The sequence below is a fragment of the Balaenoptera borealis genome (assembly GCF_965194805.1).
Source record: "Balaenoptera borealis genome assembly, chromosome: 4".
Classification (NCBI taxonomy): Eukaryota; Metazoa; Chordata; class Mammalia; order Artiodactyla; family Balaenopteridae; genus Balaenoptera; species Balaenoptera borealis.
Genome location: NC_138861.1, coordinates 52,285,117 through 52,309,837, shown reverse-complemented (window position 1 = coordinate 52,309,837; position 24,721 = coordinate 52,285,117). Strand labels below are relative to the sequence as shown.

At 51.4% G+C, this 24,721-nt stretch overlaps 2 protein-coding genes across 40 annotated transcripts in view; one reads left to right on the top strand and one right to left on the bottom strand.

Annotated features, from left to right (window-relative positions):
• Positions 1–448: 448 nt before the first annotated feature.
• On the bottom strand, positions 449–9,442 carry LOC309628524 (NUT family member 2G-like; the record flags this gene model as incomplete). Its single annotated transcript, XM_082391613.1, has 10 exons — positions 8,927–9,442; positions 7,709–7,881; positions 6,945–7,255; positions 6,419–6,535; positions 5,359–5,480; positions 4,278–4,406; positions 3,059–3,231; positions 2,295–2,605; positions 1,765–1,881; positions 449–1,321 (listed from the first exon to the last, which is right to left on the bottom strand). The coding sequence occupies exons 1-10, from the start codon at positions 9,016–9,018 to the stop codon at positions 449–451; spliced, it is 2,418 nt and encodes an 805-aa protein (XP_082247739.1). The 5' UTR covers positions 9,019–9,442.
• A 7,140-nt stretch (positions 9,443–16,582) lies between these two features.
• Positions 16,583–24,721, top strand: part of LOC309628297 (uncharacterized protein) — a 105,357-nt gene continuing 97,218 nt past the window's right edge. For 34 of the 39 annotated variants that reach the window (XR_014244338.1, XR_014244339.1, XR_014244354.1 and 31 more), the window contains exons 1-2: positions 16,583–16,677; positions 20,691–20,836. Coding sequence is in view for 2 of the 39 variants with exons in the window: in XM_082391220.1 (XP_082247346.1) it covers positions 20,834–20,836 (3 nt within the window). In the remaining 37 variants the exon portion in view is untranslated. The remainder of the gene's footprint in view (positions 16,678–20,690; positions 20,837–24,721) is intronic. The other 5 variants (XR_014244349.1, XR_014244350.1, XR_014244351.1 and 2 more) reach the window with 4 other exon arrangements.

Genomic DNA, 24,721 nt, shown 5'->3' with positions numbered 1-24,721 from the left:
CAGGGATGCAGAAGATGCTACAGATGCCCCAGAAGGCCCCTAGCCAAGCAGGCTTTAGAGAAGGGGATGATGAGGGGGTCCCTGGGGAAAGTGAGAGCTGTGCGTTCCCAGGGGCAGCCTGAGGAGTCCTTGTCTATGTGGAGGAAAGGTTTGGTCACCTGTAGATCCATAGCTCCTGTGACCTCCCTCACCCTTCCTTCCTCTCAGGATCGCTCTCTGTGGAGCAGCTCCACACGGAGAAGATGACAGTGGCCTGAGAGCATTTCCCACCAAAACTATCTTTATTCACAATTTTCATACATCACTCCAAAGGTCCTGCCCACACCCACCTCCCCCACCTCCCTAACCCCCCACAATCCCAGGATCAGCTCTGGGGTGAGGAGGAGCCCCTAGGCTCCCCTGGGGGCCGCCCTGGGGGCTCGCCCTGGAGGGCCGGCCCGGCTGTTCCCTACTGGCTGCAGCGCTTCCTCTTCCTGTTCCTCTTCTTCCCTGTGACAAACGGGTCACGCTTTCTCTTTCTCGGCTGTGAGGGGCGAGCCAGCCCCAGAGCCAAGGCTGGCCTCTCAGAGACCCCGTGGGCAGCCCCGGGGATGGGCAGCTTCTCAGCAGCGGCTGGGCGCCCACACAGAGCCCGCTTCCTCGACTTGGGAGCGGCTGGTGGAGCTGGGCTGGGGCCCATTCTCTGAGGGGCGGGGGCCTGGGGAGCACTCTGGGCCCCCCAACCTCCAGAGGAGGCCAGGCCTGAGGCAGGGGCAGGACTCTGGGACCGCCCGCAAGGCGGCAGGCTCTGCGGAGAGGCCAAGAGGGAGGCCAGGCTGGGGAGCGCCTCCTCGTCCTCACTGGCCGCGTCCCTGGGCCCTCGGGCCTCCCGAACAGGAGACGCCTCTCTGAGAACAGAGGCATCCCTGGGTCCCACTCGAGGGCCAGTGCGCCTTTGACCCTGGGGAGGGGAGGGCCGCCCGGCCCGGGATGGAGAGACCTCCTGACGTCCTCGAGAGGGAACAAAGACTTTGGGCCCGAACGGGCCAGTGTCTGCTCGGATGGGCCTATGAAGAGCCTCAAAATCAATCTCTGGTGGGCAGGCTTCATCACTGACCCCTCGATGGCGGTCTTGGTCGTGCCTCTGGGCACCTTGGCCAGCGTGGGACTCAGAAGGACTTGAGCCCATTCCGGGTGCACTGTGGCTCGGGGCTGCCGGCCCACCCTCGTCCTCTTTCAAGGCCAGGAGTCGTTTCTGCACCAGCTGGTAGGAGGGAGGAGGACAGTGACGGCTCCACGCGCACGTGTGAGAGGAGGAGCACTGGGCAGTGGGACAATGGCCCTGGGGGGGAGGAGGGGACGGGTGACCCCAGGACTAGACTCCAAATACAGACACGGTGGCATTCCTGCCATCCTCCTGCACCTTATTCCCAGCTGTGTGTCCTTCCCTCCGCTCCCGGCTCCCCATCCTCTCCTTCCTATCACCCTGCGCTGCACCCACCCCAGAGAGGGCCCTTCCCCATGCCAGGCCTCCGAGGCAGGGAAGGGATGGACAGAGCCATGTGGGCCTCCTGCTCTGGGGCCCTACCTCTCCCCTGCTCACTGCGGTCCCTCCGTGCCCTGGTCTTCCTGGGTGTCCCTTGTCTCCCCTGTTCTACCTGCGATCCCTCCCTCCTCTGGCTCCCCTGGGCCACCTGGTTTCCCCTGTCCCCTGGATCACCTGGGGTCCCCCCTCCCCTGGAGTCCCCTGGCTCCCTAAGTGTCCCTCTCCCTCCCCTGGCTCACTTCTTCAGGGGTGAGTCCTTCCTCCTGCTTCAGCTCCTCAGCAAGGGCTGAGACATCCAGCTGTGGGTCTGGGGAAGACAATTCTGCCGGGAATCGAGGGGGAATGACTGCCTCCACCTCGGACAGAAAGAAGAGGCTGTGAGCATCCTTGGCCAGGAGTGGCCTGTGACACAAGAAGACCCGGAGGGAAAGTGAAAAGCAGAGACCCACCCCCACTCTCCTCCACAAGGCGGGGATGGTCAGCACACACACACACACACACACACACACACACACACACACACAAACATGCACATACACAGTCACACACAAAAGAGCACATATACAGATGCACATACACAGACACACAAAGGCATACACACAGACACAAACATATACACACATACATCTGCGTAAACCTCCCCTAACACCAGGCTCAGGAACAAGGAGCTGAGCTTAAGTCCCATCGGCCTGAGCAGAACTCAGATCTTGGGTGCTGAGAGTTCCATGCCCTGGCATCTTGTAGACCCCAGGCTCCAGGCCCAGCCTACCTTGGTGACAGAGTCTTCCTGGGAACGCAGCTCGTCAATGTAGCTCAAGAGACACGGGTCCAAGTAGGTGTCGTCCTCTTCCTGCTTCAGCTCATTTCCGGCCTTTCCACATTCTGCATCTGAATTGCCTGTGGCTGACTTGCCTGTGGCTGAGTGGACGGGCCCCACCAGTGCCTCCATCCTGTCCACATCCTCCCTCACAGCCTCAGGGGGAATCTCCTTGGGCGCCTTGGGCTCCGGGGTCCGCTGGGATCTGTGTGGCTTCGGGTGCGAGGGCTGGGCCCTGGGGCCGGACATCCTGGGAGCACAGGCTGAGGCAGAGCAGGAGGAAGGGAAGGAAGGTGAGGGACTCCCGGTCCACCTTCTGACCACCGAGCGCACGTTGGTGAGGGCATTGTTTGGGGGACGTTGATGTGGGTGTGGGAGGGGTCAGGACCATCTGAAGGCTCATGCACAGTTGGAGAGGGGAGGTTAGGGGGTCATCTAAGAGAGTCACAAGTAAGGAAGTGGGGAACCTCCAATTTTCTAGGGGTCTCCCCATCAAGCCTACTTCTTAGGCAGACTTAGTGTGGGGTCCTTTGACAGGGAGGTGTGAGAGGAGTTACAAAACTGACCAAGTCAATAGCCCGTAGTGACAAAGGGCAGCTGAGACCCCACGCCCCCACCCCCCGCCTCGGCGACTCTTTTGGTTGAAAGACCAATGCCCCTGTCTTGAAAGAAAAGGATCCACATGGAGACGGTGGTCAACCCTAGGCCCCTGTTACCTGTGCCTTCAGCTCCAGTGGGAACCTGGGTGCCTGGCTGAAGGCGCACTTTCGGGGCTGGGGGCCCCCGAGGATCCAGCTTCGGTGGGGCTGGAGGAGGCAGGTCCTGCGCGCACTGCATCCACTGCAAATGCTGAATGTGCGTCTCCTCCTCGGCCGCAAATTCCATGAACCTGGGGGGTGACGGAGGCACAGGCCACCCTGAGAAAAAGGCCTGGGTTCTGGAGCCCAACAAAGGCAGCCAAGAATGAGGCACTGGGAGAGGATGCGCCTTGGGGCCGTCAAGGCCCTGTGAGGTGCTGTCCACAGCAGAGAGCTGCTCCTGGAAGTGATAACAAGATCTGGGACCCTTCCTGCCTCACCAGCACTGGAGGGCATGCAACAGCATAGACCCAGGTCGCTGAATTGAACCAGGTCAACGGGACACATGGCTGACCCAGGGGGCACCCTCCTCATGCCCCCGTCCCCATCCAGAACCACATGAAGGGCTGACAGCCAGAGGCTGGAACAGGCATGTGTTCCCCACAGGGGTCCTTGCCCGAATCCAGGACACTGGGCTAGGACTGAGCCTCCTGGAACATAGACATGGAGACAGGGCCCAGGAGAGGCTGGACGATGTGGATGCTGAGCTTAGAGGAGAGGCCTTCCCTTCCTCTGAGAGGCGCTCGTTTGTTTGCTTTTGTTTCTTAAACCAAGGGGATTACCATGGAGCAAACACTGGAAGGGCCGGAGACCCTTGGGCCGACGACAGCTGGCTTCCCCAGCCTCTTCAGGGATGCCAGGGTACCCACTCAGGGCACTTTTCATGAGGAGAGGTGGTCCCAAATCTATGTTAGTGGCCGCCAGCCACCCACCACTAAGGAAGCAGCAGGCTGGCAGGTGGAGCTCTTTCCCCGGCCCAGCCCATATGGCCGGAGTTGGACCCCTACTGGACTCACAGCTTCACCCTGCCCCGTCCTGAGACCTTCATGTCAAGGTAAGGGTAGGTCAAAATCAGGGGAGGGCAGAGCTCCTGGTGGACGAAGGACAGATGTCTCAAACTCTCAAGGTGAAGGAGGGGTTTCTGGAGGACAGTAGGGCCCCTGGGCTGCGGGGACCCTGTGCTGGGTGACAGCCCTTCTCCTCTGTCCTCTCTGATGAGCACCCCCACGGCCAGACCCTGCCCTCACCCACTCGCCTCACCCTCCACGCAGCCCCTGGGCCCAGGACGCTGACTCACTTTTGCGCCGTCTCGTAGTAGATCATCCGGTCAAGGTTGCTCCTGCGCCGCCATTCCTGCACGGCCCTCCACAGTCCCTCCTCCAGCGGCATGGTGGGATTCAGGTGGGCCAGGGATCGAAGCACTGGGCTGTAAGCCCTCGGGGTCAGTCTCCGGGACCAGCCCAGCCCCCACCTGCCTGACCCCACCCGCCAATGTACCCACACATCACTCAACCCAGCATGACTGAGCAACAGGAGGGTGAGAGGCAGGTGTCTGGGAGGACAAAGACAAGCCTTCCCGGCCACTGCTGTCACCGCCTCACACTCACTCAAGGATGACCATCCACTCCCAGGCTAGAGCTGGCACATTGTGCCTTGGGGAGCTCTTTTCCTCCTCAAGGCTGCATTTTCATAATAAAAATCACTATCATCAATGAGGCGTGGCATGTGCCAAGCAATCTGTTAACACTTCATAGATTAGCCCAAGGAGTCTTCTGCACAGTCCTCTGAGTGAAGTGTAATTGTCCCCCTTTTACGAGGGACCGGAGGTTTAGGATGGAAATGCCTGCCAGGCTCACAACTCTAGTGGGAGAGAGCCCACGCCCTTAGGAGAGCTCTACCATCACCCTGTTCCTCGTGGAATTCTCCACAACGAAGTGGAGGCATGCAGAAAGCGCTCTCCTGGGCCCCGCGCTCCTCCTCCTCCTCTGAAGTGACCTCCCCTGGCCACGTACACTCAAGTCCTGTATGAAGGACACGGCACCACAGGAGAGTGCGGCATCCACTCCTTGGCTCCTCACCTTACACCTCGACCCTCTCTGACTGCAAGTCTTCAGTCCATATTACCATGAGAATCATGGAAGAGCAAGCTGACCAGACTCACAGGGTGGTGGGGCCAGTTGAGATGGGGCACATGTCAGTCATGATGTCATGGACTGGCAGGCCCACCCATGTGACCGACAGTGTGCCTTCTCATAGCACGGACATCGCCCTCACACCTTCCTTCCAGTATCCCTAGAAACCTAACGTGCGAGTCCATCCCCAGTTCCTCTTTATCTAAAAGCTCCCATAAGCTCAGGACCCTCTGAGCGTTCACTCACATGAGAAAGCAGGAAAAAGCTTCTGCATCAGGACTCAGGTGAAAGTGTCTCCGGGCCAGGGGCTTGATGTGCTGCCAACGTAGGAAGTTACTGTACTCGCTCTTGGTGTTAGAGGAGCCATCCTGCGAGGCGTTGGACTGGTTGGTGGCCAGGCGGCCCTCCCTGGAAATGCCATGTGGCCATGGCCCAGAGTTCACTGGGCGAATGATAGGGGCCAGCTGGGCAGCTGGTGGTGGAGCTTGAGCAGGATAGCCTGGGGTCCAGCCTCCCTTGCCAGCCTGACGTCCTCGAGATGGAATAAAGACTTTGGGCCCGAACGGGCCAGTGTCTGCTCGGATGGGCCTATGAAGAGCCTCAAAATCAATCTCTGGTGGGCAGGCTTCATCACTGACCCCTCGATGGCGGTCTTGGTCGTGCCTCTGGGCACCTTGGCCAGCGTGGGACTCAGAAGGACTTGAGCCCATTCCGGGTGCACTGTGGCTCGGGGCTGCCGGCCCACCCTCGTCCTCTTTCAAGGCCAGGAGTCGTTTCTGCACCAGCTGGTAGGAGGGAGGAGGACAGTGACGGCTCCACGCGCACGTGTGAGAGGAGGAGCACTGGGCAGTGGGACAATGGCCCTGGGGGGGAGGAGGGGACGGGTGACCCCAGGACTAGACTCCAAATACAGACACGGTGGCATTCCTGCCATCCTCCTGCACCTTATTCCCAGCTGTGTGTCCTTCCCTCCGCTCCCGGCTCCCCATCCTCTCCTTCCTATCACCCTGCGCTGCACCCACCCCAGAGAGGGCCCTTCCCCATGCCAGGCCTCCGAGGCAGGGAAGGGATGGACAGAGCCATGTGGGCCTCCTGCTCTGGGGCCCTACCTCTCCCCTGCTCACTGCGGTCCCTCCGTGCCCTGGTCTTCCTGGGTGTCCCTTGTCTCCCCTGTTCTACCTGCGATCCCTCCCTCCTCTGGCTCCCCTGGGCCACCTGGTTTCCCCTGTCCCCTGGATCACCTGGGGTCCCCCCTCCCCTGGAGTCCCCTGGCTCCCTAAGTGTCCCTCTCCCTCCCCTGGCTCACTTCTTCAGGGGTGAGTCCTTCCTCCTGCTTCAGCTCCTCAGCAAGGGCTGAGACATCCAGCTGTGGGTCTGGGGAAGACAATTCTGCCGGGAATCGAGGGGGAATGACTGCCTCCACCTCGGACAGAAAGAAGAGGCTGTGAGCATCCTTGGCCAGGAGTGGCCTGTGACACAAGAAGACCCGGAGGGAAAGTGAAAAGCAGAGACCCACCCCCACTCTCCTCCACAAGGCGGGGATGGTCAGCACACACACACACACACACACACACACACACACACACAAACATGCACATACACAGTCACACACAAAAGAGCACATATACAGATGCACATACACAGACACACAAAGGCATACACACAGACACAAACATATACACACATACATCTGCGTAAACCTCCCCTAACACCAGGCTCAGGAACAAGGAGCTGAGCTTAAGTCCCATCGGCCTGAGCAGAACCCAGATCTTGGGTGCTGAGAGTTCCATGCCCTGGCATCTTGTAGACCCCAGGCTCCAGGCCCAGCCTACCTTGGTGACAGAGTCTTCCTGGGAACGCAGCTCGTCAATGTAGCTCAAGAGACACGGGTCCAAGTAGGTGTCGTCCTCTTCCTGCTTCAGCTCATTTCCGGCCTTTCCACATTCTGCATCTGAATTGCCTGTGGCTGACTTGCCTGTGGCTGAGTGGACGGGCCCCACCAGCGCCTCCATCCTGTCCACATCCTCCCTCACAGCCTCAGGGGGAATCTCCTTGGGCGCCTTGGGCTCCGGGGTCCGCTGGGATCTGTGTGGCTTCGGGTGCGAGGGCTGGGCCCTGGGGCCGGACATCCTGGGAGCACAGGCTGAGGCAGAGCAGGAGGAAGGGAAGGAAGGTGAGGGACTCCCGGTCTACCTTCTGACCACCGAGCGCACGTTGGTGAGGGCATTGTTTGGGGGACGTTGATGTGGGTGTGGGAGGGGTCAGGACCATCTGAAGCCTCATGCACAGTTGGAGAGGGGAGGTTAGGGGGTCATCTAAGAGAGTCACAAGTAAGGAAGTGGGGAACCTCCAATTTTCTAGGGGTCTCCCCATCAAGCCTACTTCTTAGGCAGACTTAGTGTGGGGTCCTTTGACAGGGAGGTGTGAGAGGAGTTACAAAAGTGACCAAGTCAATAGCCTGTAGTGACAAAGGGCAGCTGAGACCCCACCCCCCCACCCCCTGCCTCGGCGGCTGTTTTGGTTGAAAGACCAATGCCCCTGTCTTGAAAGAAAAGGATCCACATGGGGATGGTGGTCAACCCTAGGCCCCTGTTACCTGTGCCTTCAGCTCCAGTGGGAACCTGGGCGCCTGGCTGAAGTCGCACTTTCGGGGCTGGGGGCCCCCGAGGATCCAGCTTCGGTGGGGCTGGAGGAGGCAGGTCCTGCGCGCACTGCATCCACTGCAAATGCTGAATGTGCGTCTCCTCCTCGGCCGCAAATTCCATGAACCTGGGGGGTGACGGAGGCACAGGCCACCCTGAGAAAAAGGCCTGGGTTCTGGAGCCCAACAAAGGCAGCCAAGAATGAGGCACTGGGAGAGGATGCGCCTTGGGGCCGTCAAGGCCCTGTGAGGTGCTGTCCACAGCAGAGAGCTGCTCCTGGAAGTGATAACAAGATCTGGGACCCTTCCTGCCTCACCAGCACTGGAGGGCATGCAACAGCATAGACCCAGGTCGCTGAATTGAACCAGGTCAACGGGACACATGGCTGACCCAGGGGGCACCCTCCTCATGCCCCCGTCCCCATCCAGAACCACATGAAGGGCTGACAGCCAGAGGCTGGAACAGGCATGTGTTCCCCACAGGGGTCCTTGCCCGAATCCAGGACACTGGGCTAGGACTGAGCCTCCTGGAACATAGACCTGGAGACAGGGCCCAGGAGAGGCTAGACGATGTGGATGCTGAGCTTAGAGGAGAGGCCTTCCCTTCCTCTGAGAGGCGCCCGTTTGTTTGCTTTTGTTTCTTAAACCAAGGGGATTACCATGGAGCAAACACTGGAAGGGCCGGAGACCCTTGGGCCGACGACAGCTGGCTTCCCCAGCCTCTTCAGGGATGCCAGGGTACCCACTCAGGGCACTTTTCATGAGGAGAGGTGGTCCCAAATCTATGTTAGTGGCCGCCAGCCACCCACCACTAAGGAAGCAGCAGGCTGGCAGGTGGAGCTCTTTCCCCGGCCCAGCCCATATGGCCGGAGTTGGACCCCTACTGGACACACAGCTTCACCCTGCCCCGTCCTGAGACCTTCATGTCAAGGCAAGGTAGGTCAAAATCAGGGGAAGGCAGAGCTCCTGGTGGAGGAAGGACAGAAGTCTCAAACTCTCAAGGTGAGGGATGGGTTTCTGGGGGACAGTAGGGCCCCTGGGCTGCGGGGACCCTGTGCCGGGTGACAGCCCTTCTCCTCTGTCCTCTCTGATGAGCACCCCCACGGCCAGACCCTGCCCTCACCCACTCGCCTCACCCTCCACGCAGCCCCTGGGCCCAGGACGCTGACTCACTTTTGCGCCGTCTCGTAGTAGATCATCCGGTCAAGGTTGCTCCTGCGCCGCCATTCCTGCACGGCCCTCCACAGTCCCTCCTCCAGCGGCATGGTGGGATTCAGGTGGGCCAGGGATCGAAGCACTGGGCTGTAAGCCCTCGGGGTCAGTCTCCGGGCCCAGCCCAGCCCCCACCTGCCTGACCCCACCCGCCAATGTACCCACACATCACTCAACCCAGCATGACTGAGCAACAGGAGGGTGAGAGGCAGGTGTCTGGGAGGGCAAAGACAAGCCTTCCCGGCCACTGCTGTCACCGCCTCACACTCACTCAAGGATGACCATCCACTCCCAGGCTAGAGCTGGCACATTGTGCCTTGGGGAGCTCTTTTCCTCCTCAAGGCTGCATTTTCATAATAAAAATCACTATCATCAATGAGGCGTGGCATGTGCCAAGCAATCTGCTAACACTTCATAGATTAGCCCAAGGAGTCTTCTGCACAGTCCTCTGAGTGAAGTGTAATTGTCCCCTTTTTACGAGGGACCGGAAGTTTAGGATGGAAATGCCTGCCAGGCTCACAACTCTAGTGGGAGAGAGCCCACGCCCTTAGGAGAGCTCTACCATCACCCTGTTCCTCGTGGAATTCTCCACAACGAAGTGGAGGCATGCAGAAAGCGCTCTCCTGGGCCCCGCGCTCCTCCTCCTCCTCTGAAGTGACCTCCCCTGGCCACGTACACTCAAGTCCTGTATGAAGGACACGGCACCACAGGAGAGTGCGCCATCCACTCCTTGTCTCCTCACCTTACACCACGACCCTCTCTGACTGCAAGTCTTCAGTCCATATTACCATGAGAATCATGGAAGAGCAAGCTGACCAGACTCACAGGGTGGTGGGGCCAGTTGAGATGGGGCACATGTCAGTCATGATGTCATGGACTGGCAGGCCCACCCATGTGACCGACAGTGTGCCTTCTCATAGCACGGACATCGCCCTCACACCTTCCTTCCAGTATCCCTAGAAACCTAACGTGTGAGTCCATCCCCAGTTCCTCTTTATCTAAAAGCTCCCATAAGCTCAGGACCCCCTGAGCGTTCACTCACATGAGAAAGCAGGAAAAAGCTTCTGCATCAGGACTCAGGTGAAAGTGTCTCCGGGCCAGGGGCTTGACGTGCTGCCAACGTAGGAAGTTACTGTATTCGCTCTTGGTGTTAGAGGAGCCATCCAGAGAGGCGTTGGACTGGTTGGTGGCCAGGCGGCCCTCCCTGGAAGTGCCATGTGGCCATGGCCCAGAGTTCAGTGGGCGAATGATAGGGGCCAGCTGGGCAGCTGGTGGTGGAGCTTGAGGAGGAAAGCCTGGGGTCCAGCCTCCCTTGCCAGCCTGACTAACTCCAACAGCTGAAGCAGTCACAACGGTCCCCATCCCAGGGGTTGCTAAGAATACGGGTGCAGGACATGAAGCACTCCTGCTGAGGGCCCCTGCAGCGCTCCAGTTGAGGGGGGCCTGAGTAACGACAAAGGTCTGAGTCTGGGGGACCTCCACTGTCCTCCCTTGTGACCTGACTTGGACAGTGAGGTTGCAAGCCCCAGGGGCACTGGGGCCACGGCCACCATTAGCCACCAAAGGCGTCCTGGGGAAAGCTGGCAACAGCAGGCTGCTGCCAGGAGGGAATGCTGGCGTGATGGGACGTGGCAGGTGCTGCTGCCAGGGTGGCCGGTGCTGGGCGCCAGGAATGGGTGGAGGGAAGGGCACTGCCGTGAAAGTAGACAAGGAGGCCCCGGGGGTCATGGTCATATCCGTTCCCAGCACTGCAGATGCTGTGGAGGCAAAGGAAAGGAGTGAATGCAGGAGGAGAATGGGCACGTGGCACTGAGGCTTTCTGCGGCATCAGAGTGTAAATCTCCACAGGTGAGGGACACTTGGACAAGGGAAACTGTGCAGCGTGCAAATGTCTTCCAGTGATTTTCATGCCCTGACCTCCAGTTGAGAATTATTCCACTGGTGACCCCGCGCCCATCCACCAAGGTCCCTGACCCCTGTCTGCCGAGAAGAAATCGCCTCAGCAAGCACTGACTTGGAGAGCCTCCCTAAGGCACCCCCTGGCACCTAAGCCTCACAGGCTGTCTCCCAAGACCTGGAACTGTGTGGACATCCGCTCTGTGAGAAATGCCCCTCAGCCGGCGTACTAGCAGGTAGGGACCTTCTCCAAAGTAAGTTCTAGGCACCCAAAGGCCCTTTGTGGACAGCTATTGTGTAAAATATTAGGGCCCCACCTCGTCCTCAGTCCTCCTTTTCCTGATGCTCAGTAGAAATCCCCTCTTTCTTTCCTAGCCTCACAAAACAAAACAAAATGCTGGAAAATATCTCTCTAATGGAATCCCGATACAAACCCAGAACACTGGCCCACAATGCACCTGCATCTCAGAACAACGCACAGCAGACACGTAACATGGGCCAGGTCCTGCCACCCCCTCCCCAGTGCCCAGAGTCACTGTCATCACTCAGGGGTTCTGTTCCTAGGAGGCGGGGGTGGCGGGAGTGGTGTGTGAGAAGTAGGCACGTGCCCCTTAGATTCTGTCATTTCACAGCCAGTGATGGCTGCAGAGGATTAAACAAGGGCCAGGGAATTGTCATGTTACATTGGTCATGGGAGTACAGTCCGCCTGTGGTCCTTCCCCTTCCAGCTCCCAATAACGGAAAGACAATCTGAGAAGCAGGCATAAGCCAGTTGCCATGGCGATCAAATTGTCTGGAACACATCCCTGTTCAGGAGAACAAGGTACACACCACGGTGCACCTAATTAATCAGAACAGGTGTCACAGGACGTTTAATAAGAACACAGAAGATCGTCTTCCTGCCCCTGGGCTACACTCCTTCCCCCTTTAAAAGAGGAAGCAGCCTTCACAGACGTTCCACCCGAAACAACCCCACTCCACATCTGTCCCCTGTCCATGAAGGAGTGACAGGAAATATGAACAAACTCTTCCTCTCAAGGCAGCCTGAGGGTCCACCATGAGATACTGGACGAGATGAAGTAGGTCTGAAGTACTGCGATTCCACAAAAGGAAGAACAATTCAGAACAACTCAGGAACCTGAGCCCTTTCTTGGCTGAAGTTACACGGTTGCCCATCCCCTGTTGAATCCAAAGCAACAGTTACCTGAACTGAGAAGTGAGCTCTGGGCTGGGAGGAGTGGACGAGGTGTGGGCTGCGGCAGTTAGAGTAACCTCCTGCCTAGCTCTCGGAGAGGACACTTCACTGCAGCTGTGGCCACACACAGCCCCACTGAATAGTTTTCTCACCAAGACCATCTCTCCCCACGGCCCCCTTAGATACAGTACGCTCCTGTTCAAATCCCTTAGAAAGATACGGTGAGGCAAGCTTCAGGTGCCTCAGGAACACAAGACAGGTCTAGGCTTTCCTCATGACCCTCCCTGTGTCACCACCAGGACATCACACACATCCTTACACACACGTTTCAAAGTGGCTTGTCTCCCTTCTAGAAAGAGTCAACCTGCCTGCTGCCATCCTTTCTCCATAGCCAGGGCGATTCCTCTTGATCCACCTCCAATGACCCCTCCTCCCCAGTGCCGTCTCAGGTTTCTTCAGGCTCCCCAGTCTCCCAGGTGAAATGTCCTTGTGTGTCCAGTGCTCTCTTCTCCCTCTACTTCAGTCCAACTATGTGCCCACAGTGGAGTGTCACGAGTGAACCCGAAGGATGGGAGGGATGGCAGGGTCTCTGAGAACACACCCCCAGCCTATAGGCTTACCTCCTTCTGAAGCCATCCTGCAGGCTTGGGCACGGACTACTGCTGCCTGGTAGCCTCAATGAGAAAAGTCAAGACCAGGACCCAGAGAGTGACCTGCTTCAGCAGACGCTCAGGATCCAAGTGAAGGAGGGGCAGGTTTGAATCATAAAAGTAGAATGTGGCTGAAACGTTCTGCAGTGGGGGAGGGGCAGAGGGCACGTGGGTCTGGGTAGGGTGGGGGTGGGGAGACATTCCACGAGGGCTCTGGCAGGTAGGCAAGAACCGGAAGTTCCTTCCATCTCACACAGTGGCAACACAATTGGCGTGGGCCTCTTTACGCACTTTATAGACTGTTTTTTTGATTCACGGCACCGAGGTTGGACTTGACGGTCCCTTCCTTTCACTTCTTTTTCCATCAACCTAGTTTTGTGTCCCTCAACACACTCTGCTTCCTACCTGGCTCTTGACTTACTTCAACAGAGACTAGACTTCCTGAACAAAATTCAGAACTGTTAGTCTGATAAACACTTGGGTATTTATGGCCACATGGAACTGAGTATTTGAAATTAGGATTGTCTCAGCAGATCCAGTGTCTTTGACTGCTGTATGTACATCACTCCTAAGGGAGTGGTCCTTGTGCTCCAACCAACATCCAGCAGGACCAGCCTTACTAATGATCCTTTGTGCTGGAAAGCCCCCGTCCATCAAAACACCGTCATGCAGCCCCCATGTCCAAGACCAGAATTCACTAAATGTCTTTCTCATAGTATTCCATGGTTGTAAAACATTTAGTTTTGTACCTTTTAAATGATTTTAGTATAATATTTTAAGCGAGCAACACCTTCTCATGGTTCAAAATTAAATTGTGCAAATTGGAATATGCAGTGGCGAGTCCTCCTCCCACCTCTTTCCCCTGTCAACCCAATCCTCTTTCCCGGAGGAAACCAGTGTTATCTCTTTCACTAAAATCTTCCCAGAGATACGTCATGCAACTAAAAACGAAGGCAATCTGTTTTCATTTTTAAAAATGCCTTCATTTTTTTTCTAGTTGAAAATTCATATACGTTCCTATATATCTGAGGATATTTTCAGTGATTGTCTTTGTACGGGTATCGTGGCTCCTCTGTTTCTGCACTAGATTCCTAGAACAAGAATTTCTAGTCTCTTAAATTTCAAAGCACCTGAAAGAATAGGGTGGCTCGATCTAGTAAAGAAAAGTAACAAATGCCTAACTGAATTTGACTTTTGAATTTCACATAAACAATGAATTCATTTTTAGTACAACTTTGTCCCATGCAACATTTTGGACATAGTTTTACTGCAAATTCTTTCCCTGTTTATCTGAAATTTACATTTAACTCGAAATCTGTATTTTATCTGGCAACACTACCAAAAAATCAGAACATACTAAGCTATTCTCAGTTACTCATCCTTATGACAAAGAGAACTTGGAGTGACGAGACTCAAGTGTGCACCTTGGCTCCAACAGAAAACACAACTGTAAACATACACAAAATCTGCAGGCTCTTTGGATGAAATGGATTTGGAAGAGCCATCCGATAGCACTGAACACCTTGGCTTAGTAGGGGTAAGGACAGAAGTAAGGAACAAGAAGGCAGAAAATCTTCTTCTCTTTCCTTATGTTTAAGGGACTAAACATCCTAGAGCCCTGGTTTTTCTAGGTGTTAAAAGTCCACTACCCATGAGATGGATGTGCACCTTGACACAATGCCAAGAGTTTATCCACCAGTGTCCAATCCCCATTCAGACAAGCCCACTTCCATCGAAATCCTAGCCTGCAAGCCCTGCTTACAAGTTTGTTCATTTCCTGTCTGCATTACATACACTTGCTCTTTACAATCTAGGCTCATCATTGCATATGGCCCCATCTGCATGGGAATCATGGTAGCATTCCTTTTACAAAACTTGTTGGATTATGATTTTCATATTGAGAATCCATGTCAGTCAGTTTACCACTATCAAAATGATATGAAAGAGTATTCGTGTTTTGTGTCGTGAGAAGAGAGGACTGTTAGGAAACTTGTCAAGGGAGATGAAGGCTGAAAACCTCAGAGGATGGCAACCAAATCTCTTGGGAGACGAGATTCTCTCACTGCTGTAGCTGCAGTAGAACTCCAACTGATTGTGGGGTGTTGGGGAAGGAAACAGAGGTTTAGAAGGACTGTTCCACAGTGTGAAAAAGACTCCTGTTGGTGTTTAAGAAGTTCCTTGCCCCTGGTCAGGAAAAACTGACTCAGAAGAAGATGAGAAGATAAGGTGAGAATATTTCAAGCAACATCATGGTGAAACTTTATATCTAAAGAAACTTGAGACATAAAGTTTCTAAATGAACTTTATATCTAAAGAAACTCCTGTCGGGGACTGAAAAAAATAAACAGTTTGGGAATATCGCTCAGTACTGGAGCTTTTACAATGAAGGAAAACGCATATGATTTTCAACCAATAACTTCATACTAGAGGGATGGTGAGGCAAAATATTGCACCCAGGTACTCGAGAAAGGCAGGCTTCCTTGTTGCTTCCTCCCTTTGTTCAGTCATTCAACCAATTATTTACAAGATTCTCACTCATAATTCTGATACAGTATTTGAAGGACTCTTCTCAAGGCCACTGATACAAAAATTGCACTGTGCAAAAATTAGCCAGTCCCAATTCTGCAATCACTTTTGTAATACTTCAAAATCCTACACCCCAGAGACAGAGATCATGAAATTAGCCCAAATGTAATTTGGGAAGAGCAGTCACAGAAGGGAGTATCTAAAAGTCCTTTGGATCATGATCTCTGACTATTCCTGCACAGAGGCTGGGGGCAGGCATTGACTACTGAGAAAAAACAACTCTGGACATGCATCACAAGCCTCAGAAGACAGTTCATCTTCCACTCAATCACGAAACATTAAAGAAACGAAGAGATACCATGTTTGTGTCTGGTGGAGTTTTCAAGTCTGTGCACTTGGAGGCGCTTAGTGCTGTTAGATGTGAGGGGTCTTCAGAGGCATCCTGTTGAGTGAGAAATGCTCTAATCTTGCAATTGACCAGAAAGAGGATCTGATGATTCAAGTTTCTTTGGGAAGTATTACAAAGTCAGGTCAGTAAGTTGATCCCGCTACTATTTTTGTTGTTGTTGTTGTTTTTAATGCCAACTGAAAGTCTGCAAGATATTACAAAAAAGGAGGGAGGGAAAGGAAAATTGTTCCCATACTACCTGCTGTGTTGAAATTGGCCCAGATCGTCCACTCTCTCTCAAAGTTATTAAAAAAAAAAAAAAAACCGTACAAAGGAAACACCTGTGAATCAACATTTATTGAAAAACCTCCATGTATTAAATACACTGAGAAAAAATATTCTAGTAGAGTAAATGCGTTTGGAAAAACTCTAGGAACGGAGTCAGGAGACAGTATCTTAAGAGTGTTTCCCAGGTCTGAATTCTTTGCTAGAATTGTTCTTTAACGGAAACTTCAGGCTTGCTAGGAAAAAGGACCTACTGTTTTTTGAAAGGCATAAACAAGAACCAAGGAACTGCAGTCCAAAGGGCATGAAAGCACTTGCCCCAATTGGAGGCTACTGTGCTTAGAGCGGAGCTCTCCAGAACTCTTTGTAGCTAAGTGCATGGGTTCCACGTGTGCAATAGAAAAATCACGAGTGCACATCTCACAAGAGCTGGTTTTAAGAAGAGACCAGCACGAAAGTTCCCGGCGAGGAGCGTCGCCAGAGACGATCCTCAGCGTGCCCGACACTCCATTCCTGTCCTCTCCTCTCCAGCAGAGAGCTGCCGGAGCAGGTCCCCGCGCGCCCCGCGCCTGCACGCCTGCGCACGCCCACTGGGGCGGGGCTCTCGGGCACGCGGACCGCCGTCCTCCAACTGCTCCTGGCATCTGTTGGGGCAGTCGGCTCCGGAAGACAGGAGCGCATGCGCGAGCGCGGAGGGTGGGGCCCCAAGGGCCGTCCGGCGGGGGCGGGGCCTGTCATGGCAGCCTCGAGAATCAATTCCAGGAACCCTGAGGTAAGGGGTACGGGGATTTTGACCCCTCAGGTGTCACCGCTCTGCGCTGTTGTTCACCCTGTGGGTTATTTGTGCCCTTGTCCGTGTAAGGAGACTCCCCACAATGTGGATTCACGCCCCCATAGAGCTCGATTCCCTTGAGGGGTTTACCTCAGGGTTATTGGCCCCACTGGGGAGCCGGCTGCATGAAGGGTTCAGCGATTGCGAGGCCTACAGTGGGGGGGAAATAGTGTGTGTGAGCTATTAAACAGGTGCCCAGGTGCCGTTCTAGGCTGCGCGTTCTGAAGAGTACAAAAGCTAGAGGGACGTTCTTGCGAGTTGAAAACCCTCATCTGGTTCCAAAGGTGTAGCTCAGGTGATTGGAAAATGAGTGAAGAGCGAAGGAACACACTCATGGTTTCACTAGTGTCTTCCTTCTTATCATAAAAACATCAATCAACACTTATGTCCAACCTGCATTCTTTTGTCAGTGATGGGAGCAACTTTGCTGAATGTGGTAATAAACATGTATTTGTAGTCTGATGTCACATCATGATTGATTTGCAAGCATAGATGGGGTCTGTACATATTTAATTGGTTGGTGGGAATCTGATATGTAGTCAAGTGTGTGGGTTGGTTTTGTCTGTGGATGTTTGTGTTTGAAGGGAGGTCGTGCCTGTGTTTTTGTGAGAGCGTGTAAGAGTGAGTGTTGTACTTGGAAGGTGTTGAGATGTGACGCAGGCATACTCAAGGAGTTGGTGGTTAGGTGTTTGTAATTAGGTGTTTGGGGAATATGTTTACATGTGTTTTTTTCACCCATGAATTTGGGGATTTATGTGTGTCTAATGGTGGATTTGGAAGGATTATCTGCATATGCATAAGGGCAATGTCAGGAAAAGTAGTGGTGTATATTACTTTGGGTGTCCAGTCTGTTTATTTTGTATATTTGGGGAATGTAGGATGATCATTTGTGTATTCAGGGCATGTTGTATGGTTATGGGGTGTTTGTGTGTGTGCATTTTCAGGAGCTGTCTATGTATATTTGGATGTGTAGAGGGCAAGTCTGTGGCTATTTTATGGGACTGGTGGATGTGTATATGTAGGTATGTTGTGTTTGTATGATTGTGTATTCTGCAAGATGGCAGAGTTAGTTCTGTGTGAGAGGTTGGGAATGTGGGGTTATGTATATGCCGGTAGTGTGGTACTGTATGTGTATTTGGAACAAAGGGCATATAGGGTGATATTATTGCATATTTGTAGTGTACTGGGTAATTGTGGTTCTATTTGGGACTTGTGGAGAGTTATGTGTTAAATGAGTTTGTGTGTGTATTCAAGGGGCATGGCCACTTGGAGGAATATTTGCTGAGGCTGTGCATTTGTAATTTTCAGTAGGAGCCTCTTAAGCTTATGTATTTTGGGAAGTGAGTATATGTGTATCCGATAAAGAGGTGGGGTTCTATGTTTCTACAGGGAAGTTGGACAATTGCATTTCTATGTATTAGAAATATGTGATACGGGTATTTGTGAGTACTTGCATATGTGTGAGCTGGCTCCTAATAACTAGGGATCATTTGATAGATGGAAGTTGTTTCATAAATGGTTTGCTGGAGATACTTCCATGTATCTTACTTGTGTATTCTAATCTGTGTGTGTGTCCATCATCAGGTTCATGCATTATCAAAGTTTGTTCATAAGGTATGGAGTTGTTAGGAGTATTCAAAGTGTATATCTTTGGAGAATGCTAGGGTGTTTATACATGTGTTTGGTAGGAGTAAGAGGTGGTCTGTCTCTATATTCAGGGTGAGGGTAGAAATATATATATATAAACACCCACACACACATACGCAGTTTATATGTTGGGGTGGTGGCGGGGAGCTTGTATTCTGGAGAGGTAGCATAACGTATAGTGTTTGGGAGGGGATCTGTATGTTCAGGGCTTGGGAATATTTGCATGTGTGTGTCCATAGGTGTGTGAGAATTGTGTATGTATATTAGTAAGACTGCAGAGGTTGTTGGTGTTTTTCTGTTTTGAGTGTGTCTGAGCATTTGGGGTGTATACTCATGAGTAGTTTGTGGGTGTGTGTATTTGTGATTTGTGAGTATATCAGGAGGCTTAGAGTCCTCTATGTGTCTATTTCCAAATGTAATGCCTGAAGAATTGAGTGGTGTTGCTTGTATGTGTGTTCTCAGTATTAGTGAGGTGGACTTATATGTACAGTTGACCCTTGAACTACACACGTTTGAACCACACGGGTCCACTTATAGTGGATTTTTTTTCCAGTAAATACTACAGGACTACTACATGATCCATGGATGCAGAACCACTGCATGGAGGGTTGGCGCCCTAACCCCCAAGTTGTTCAAGGGTCAGCTGTATTTGATAAGTATAGGTTATTTGTGGCTGTGTGTGTTTTTGAGTTCCTGGGGCTTCTGGGGTATGTATTCTGGGGGATGTGAGAGTTTAGTTTGTGTGTTTGGAAACCAGTAGACGGTGTAGGTTATGTGTGTGTGCAGGAATCCTGGAGTATATGTATTTTAGGGCTGTGGGACTGCATATGGATCTTTTTTGGGTTGCACGTGAGACAGTTGTGTACTTGGTGAGCCTGCGTGTTTAGGTACTCAGTGTGTACATCTGGATGGCATATTGGTTGCACATGTTTGTTTTCAGGCCCATGTTGTGCGTGTATATATAGTTGTGCGAGTGGAATGTGAATATTCAGGGTGAGTAAGGTTTCGTCTGTAAAAATTTAGATAGTAAGAGGTGGTCTGTTTGTGTATTTATTCAGGGTGAGGGTAGAAATGTTCGTGTGTGTTCAGGATATATATATATATATGTATATGTACAAACACATATGTGTATGTGGTATCCTTTTGGTTCTATATCTGTGGTGGGAGTTGAGGGTTCTACTTGGGGTGTAAGTGGATTGTGTGCACAAATTCATAGGAAAAGGTATGGGATGTGCTGGAACTGGTTCATACTATCTTGGGATAGTCAATGGTGCATATCTCTTCCCAGCTCTGTGTTCAGTGATGTCAGGTGGGTAGCTTGAAATTGGTCATGCTGGGAATATTTATACCATGTAGATAGCATAAGTGAAGTCTTTCCCACCTTTCTCAGAGAGTTTTTTAGCACTTACCAGCAGACCACTGATGTGCGTGTTTGGATGTATGTATGTATGAAGCAAGAATATTTGGGCATCGGTGGGTACGTATGGGACACCCATGTGAATTGTGAGTGGGGCATCTGGGGCTATGGGCCCCTGTATATGTGCATTGACCCTGGTAATTGTGAATCATTGCATTGCTCCTATCAGGTTGGTCTGTTCTTTAGGGCCAAAGAATCCCCATAAATGTTGTAGATTCCCAGTAGAAATCATGCAGACGGATACAGGGGTGTCTATACCTTAGGCAGGTGGACACTCCTTCAGCATTTGTGTGGTCCTAGCATCTGGGTCCCTAGAAGGGGGGGCCTGGTGGACAGATGGCCATGCAGAGCAGAACCTTCACAGGTGTGTTGTTGGCGTGACAGGCAGCAGTCAGAAAGTCACGTGGCTTCCTGGATAGGAGGTCAGATGACCAAGGGCTCTCCCAGGAAAATACCCTGAGAATCAGTTGGACAGCTACAGGCGTTACTGGCTCCTCTGGGGCACAGCTGACGTGCAAGGACACCCTCCACATGGGGTCCAGAGCCACGTGTCCCTGAGCCCAACTGCCCCAGGGTGGTGGGAACTGTTGCGTATCAGGCTGGTCAAGTGTATCACTAGGTCTCAACCAACCTGTCTCCATGGAAACCTAAGTCCTCAGGGATAGGCAGGACCTCTAGGGATCAGTGAGCTGACAAGGACAGGGGTGGGGAGGCTTTGTCCCTGAGGGAGAGTTGGGGACTGAGACATGGAGAGCCTGGGGAGTCCCACTCTGAGGAGATATGGCTCTGATGTTCCCAAACCCTTTAGCCATGTTCTCTGTTCTTTTCTAAAGGCTCAAGATGCTTCTAGCAGTGGGAAGCTTCTCTCAGTTTCATGTTTCTCTGATAGGATGAACTGACCCTTTAATTCACTATTCCACATCGAGCTGCAGACCCATCAGATGGAACCATGTAATCACTGTGGCCACCAGCTGACCCCACAGCCACCTTGTGCCTCCCTTGGACCCACCCAGGAATTTCTGAGCCTTCTTTATGGTGAGTCTTGTGGCCTTTTCTCCCTCATTGTGAATCCTCCTGCCAATAAAACATGCTGTGAATGTTAACAAAAGGAAACCTCAACTAGAACTGGAGTCTGGAAGGCCCGTAGAGGGAGCTCTCATGCCGTGTCACTCATCATCCATTACCCCAACAGGAAGAGGTCATTTAGTGACCCCAAACAGGAAGTGCAACCACTTTACTACCCCAGCTGGAGGAGGGAAGACTTCCTTCCTGGCCAGCAACAAGAAATAGAAAATAGAAATAGCTAATAGAGAATTCCGCAGTTTAGCCAATGAGAAGCCATTGTCACCTGAAGTTTCACTTTCCTCCAGTGAACTTTCATTTTTTCCCTTGATGATGACTTTCTTTCCTTGTCCCACCCTCTTTACTTTGAAAGCCTTCTGGGACTTCCCTGGTGGTCCAGGGGCTAAGACTCTGCTCTTCCAATGCACGGGGCATGGGTTCGATCCCTGGTCGGGGAACTAAGATTTCCACATGCCATGTGGCGTGGCCAAAAAACAAAAAGCCTTCCATGTTGTGTAACCCGTTGGAGTATCTCCCTTTCTGTCAGTTGAGATGCTGCCTGATTCATGAATCGTTTAATAAAGCCAATTTATTCAAAATTCAAAGTAAATCTTCAAATTTACTCAGTTAAATTTCGTGTTTTAATACATTGGTGGCATTCAGAGGTGGCCGCTAACAGTTTCATATGTATCCCTCCAGAAATGTTCTGTATCAAAATATGTATGTGCACTTTTCTAAGATCCACTCTTATGATTCCTCCTGCTAACAGGATGATTTTATGATTAAATGCTTATCTTTTTAAAAGGAAAAAGATAAATATATTGGTGGCAGTGATGGGATCTGAAGCAAATTTCTGATAACATTTGGGACAAGGAGAAACAGGTGTGGTGCCCACAACTCCTTTGAGTTCACTGTCTTTCTTGCCATTCCTGAAGGTTGTTGGTAAGCTCCTCTTGGTTTGAGCTCCATTCTCTTTGATTGAGTTTGTGCTCGCAATCTAATTGGCTTTCCTTTACAGGGCAGGTCAGTTTGGCTGGTAGAGGATTCTCCCTGAGGCCAAACCCCTAGCCTTTCAGATGGAAATTCCCAGGGCACAGTAACATCTCTTGGTTATTGCCAGTATATTTTGGAGTGGGAAACCCTAGCCCCTAATTTTGTTCCCTGGATTCCACATTGGGCACTGCTGGCAGTGTAGTCTGCACTTCCCCATCTGTTTGGAATCAGCCCTCAGTTTCCATGCTTGGAACTGTCGGTGGCAGCTATAGTTCTCCATTTTGTTTGGCATCAGTTTGCAGTCCCCATTCCTTGGGATTTGCTGGTTGGATCTTTTTCCTCAGTCCAGGGATCCCTGGGAATTGGTGGTGGTGCATACCAGGCCTTCTTTTGGCCAGGACATAGTGACATCTCTTTGTTACTGCTGATATATTAAGGCGCAGTTCTTTTGTGTGTTCTTTTGGGTTGACAAAGGCTAGCTAAGGAAATGAGATCCTTTATCACCAAAGAGTTGAGAATGCCAGCTTCTGGCACACCTGCTTATTTTATATTTGAGAACTATGGTCCTGGAGGCTGTAGATATTTAGAAAGATGGCAAAATTATACTAATATTGATCTAGAATTACAATGGTCATTGTGGGGAATGTTCCAGTTAGACAAGATTGTTCATTTAAGGAAAACACTAGAGAGCAAGGGTTCCCAAATTGGACAGGGAGAATGAGAGGCCTGCTTTAGTTGGTATGTAAAAGTTTACAGAAGGTTTCAAGATTCCAAAATAGCTTCGTTTAGAGACTTAGAACAAAAAGCTAATGAAAAATTGAAGAGACAAAAGGTACCTGAAACAAAAGACCATAGGACGGATGTGACTGCAGATTGAACTCCTACTGTCCCCCCCTTTCCTTTTTCACCTGAGTACTCTTGTTTTACTCATTATCTGTCTGAAATACTTTTCTATTCCCAAGAGAATATTTAACAATTGCCATTTAAAGTAAAACTACCTGAGGTTGCAGGTGAGCCCCCTCAGGTGTCCTTTACCCCTTGGTCAAAGACTGAACTGAGAGCTATAGTCAAAGAATTCTCTAAACCTAGGGAGGAACCCCCAACATTTGTTTGAAGAATTTGGAGTCACTGTCACGGCCTATGTCCCCAAACTGCTAGATCTTTTTCCGCTTGTACACATGTTGGTAGGACTGGGGGAAGCCCCAGAATGGACGCGGGAAGCAAAATGACATAATCCCTAGGATGATATTCAAGATCCTCGACCTAAAAAGGCTTGCAGAATAACAACTAACCTTTTATAAGCTATTCCTAAAATCTTCCCTGCTCACACTTGGTCTATTATTAATAGACCTATAGGCCTAATAATGATTGGTCTATTATTCACTCATACAAACAAAAGAGGGGTGAATCTGTGGAAGACTTTAGAGCCAGTTTGTAGGCTCTCTTTTTACAGCATTTGGGGTTCCAAGCAATAAAAAGGCCACTCAGCCTACTTTAACTGCCCTCTTTGTAAATGGATTATCTTCTGAGATTAATGGATTGATAAAAGGGCAGAAAATAGGCTGGGAGGCTGTAGGCCTGACTGAACGCCTGACTGTAGCTGAGCATTTTGAAAGGACCTTGGAGTAAGATCACAAACAGAAATCCACCAAGCTCATAGCCTTACAGTTACAACAGCTCTAAGGCAAGAGACACAAAATAACACCTAGGCCTCCCTCATTACAACCTCCTAGGGGTCCATGATCAATTCGATGACCCAAAGTTGATGTTTCATTTGTAATCAGTGAGGACACTGGGAAAAAAGGTGTCCTCATAGGTCCTATGCAAACTCTTCACAAATGCTCTCATATCTGTCTCAGAGGGAGGGCCCCCCCATGACCCTCTCCCCTAGTTGGCAGAACTCCAGAGGTTCTCTGGTAAATGATTGCGAGCAATTACCTTAAACAGCCCAGAGGAAAATAGAATGAAAATTAATGAAAAACTGCCAAATTTTAGTTGATACTGGAGCTATGCTTTCTACTTTAAACCCCACTCTCATATTCTACTTTGAAATCTACATTAAACCCTAACCCTGACTGTAAATGTAATTACCTAACCCTTTAACACCCTAGCCCTAGCCCTAGCCCTAGCCCTAACCAGATCTGTGCTTTCTACTCTAAATCCCACCCTCAAAGAACAACAGGTCCCTCTGAGTCAAGAGAACGTTTCCATAGTGGGAGTACCTAATAAAGTTCAGAGAGAATTTTTATCTCAACCAAGATTCCTTTTTGCTATGCAACATAGCCCCAGTTAATCTATTCGGTAGAGATCTCTTTTCTAACTTAAAAGGGCCAGTACATTTTGCCTCCAGTGGAGATCTCACCTTAAAGTTTCCTGATCAACCTGAACCTGATTATTTATGTTCCTTACAATCTGTCCTGGACATAAAAGAGGAAGTTCAGCACAAGTTCCCTAATTTGATGGAGATGCCTGAAAATTTGGGGGCTACTTCCGACAGTGTTAACATCAGAAGAATAAAAAAATGCAAACCTATAAAGATTCAGATAGATGTAGCTAAACCTCTCCCTAGGTTTCCTCAACAACTATTAAAGCCTGCGGTCGGTCATACAAGGTCTCACAGCTCTTGTAGAAGACTTAATTTCCCGGGAGGTAGTCATTCCTGTACTCGTCCCTGCAGCATGCCAGTCTTGCCTGGTTGGAAACCTGGCAGGATGGCGATTTGTCCAGGACTTGGGAGCTGTTAATAAAAATAGTTATTCCCTGTTTTCCTGTTGTTCCAAACCTAGCCACCCTTCTGTCACAAGTTTCAGCTGACTTGGAATGGTGTACTGTTGGAGACCTTTGTTCACCTTTCTTCAGCATCCC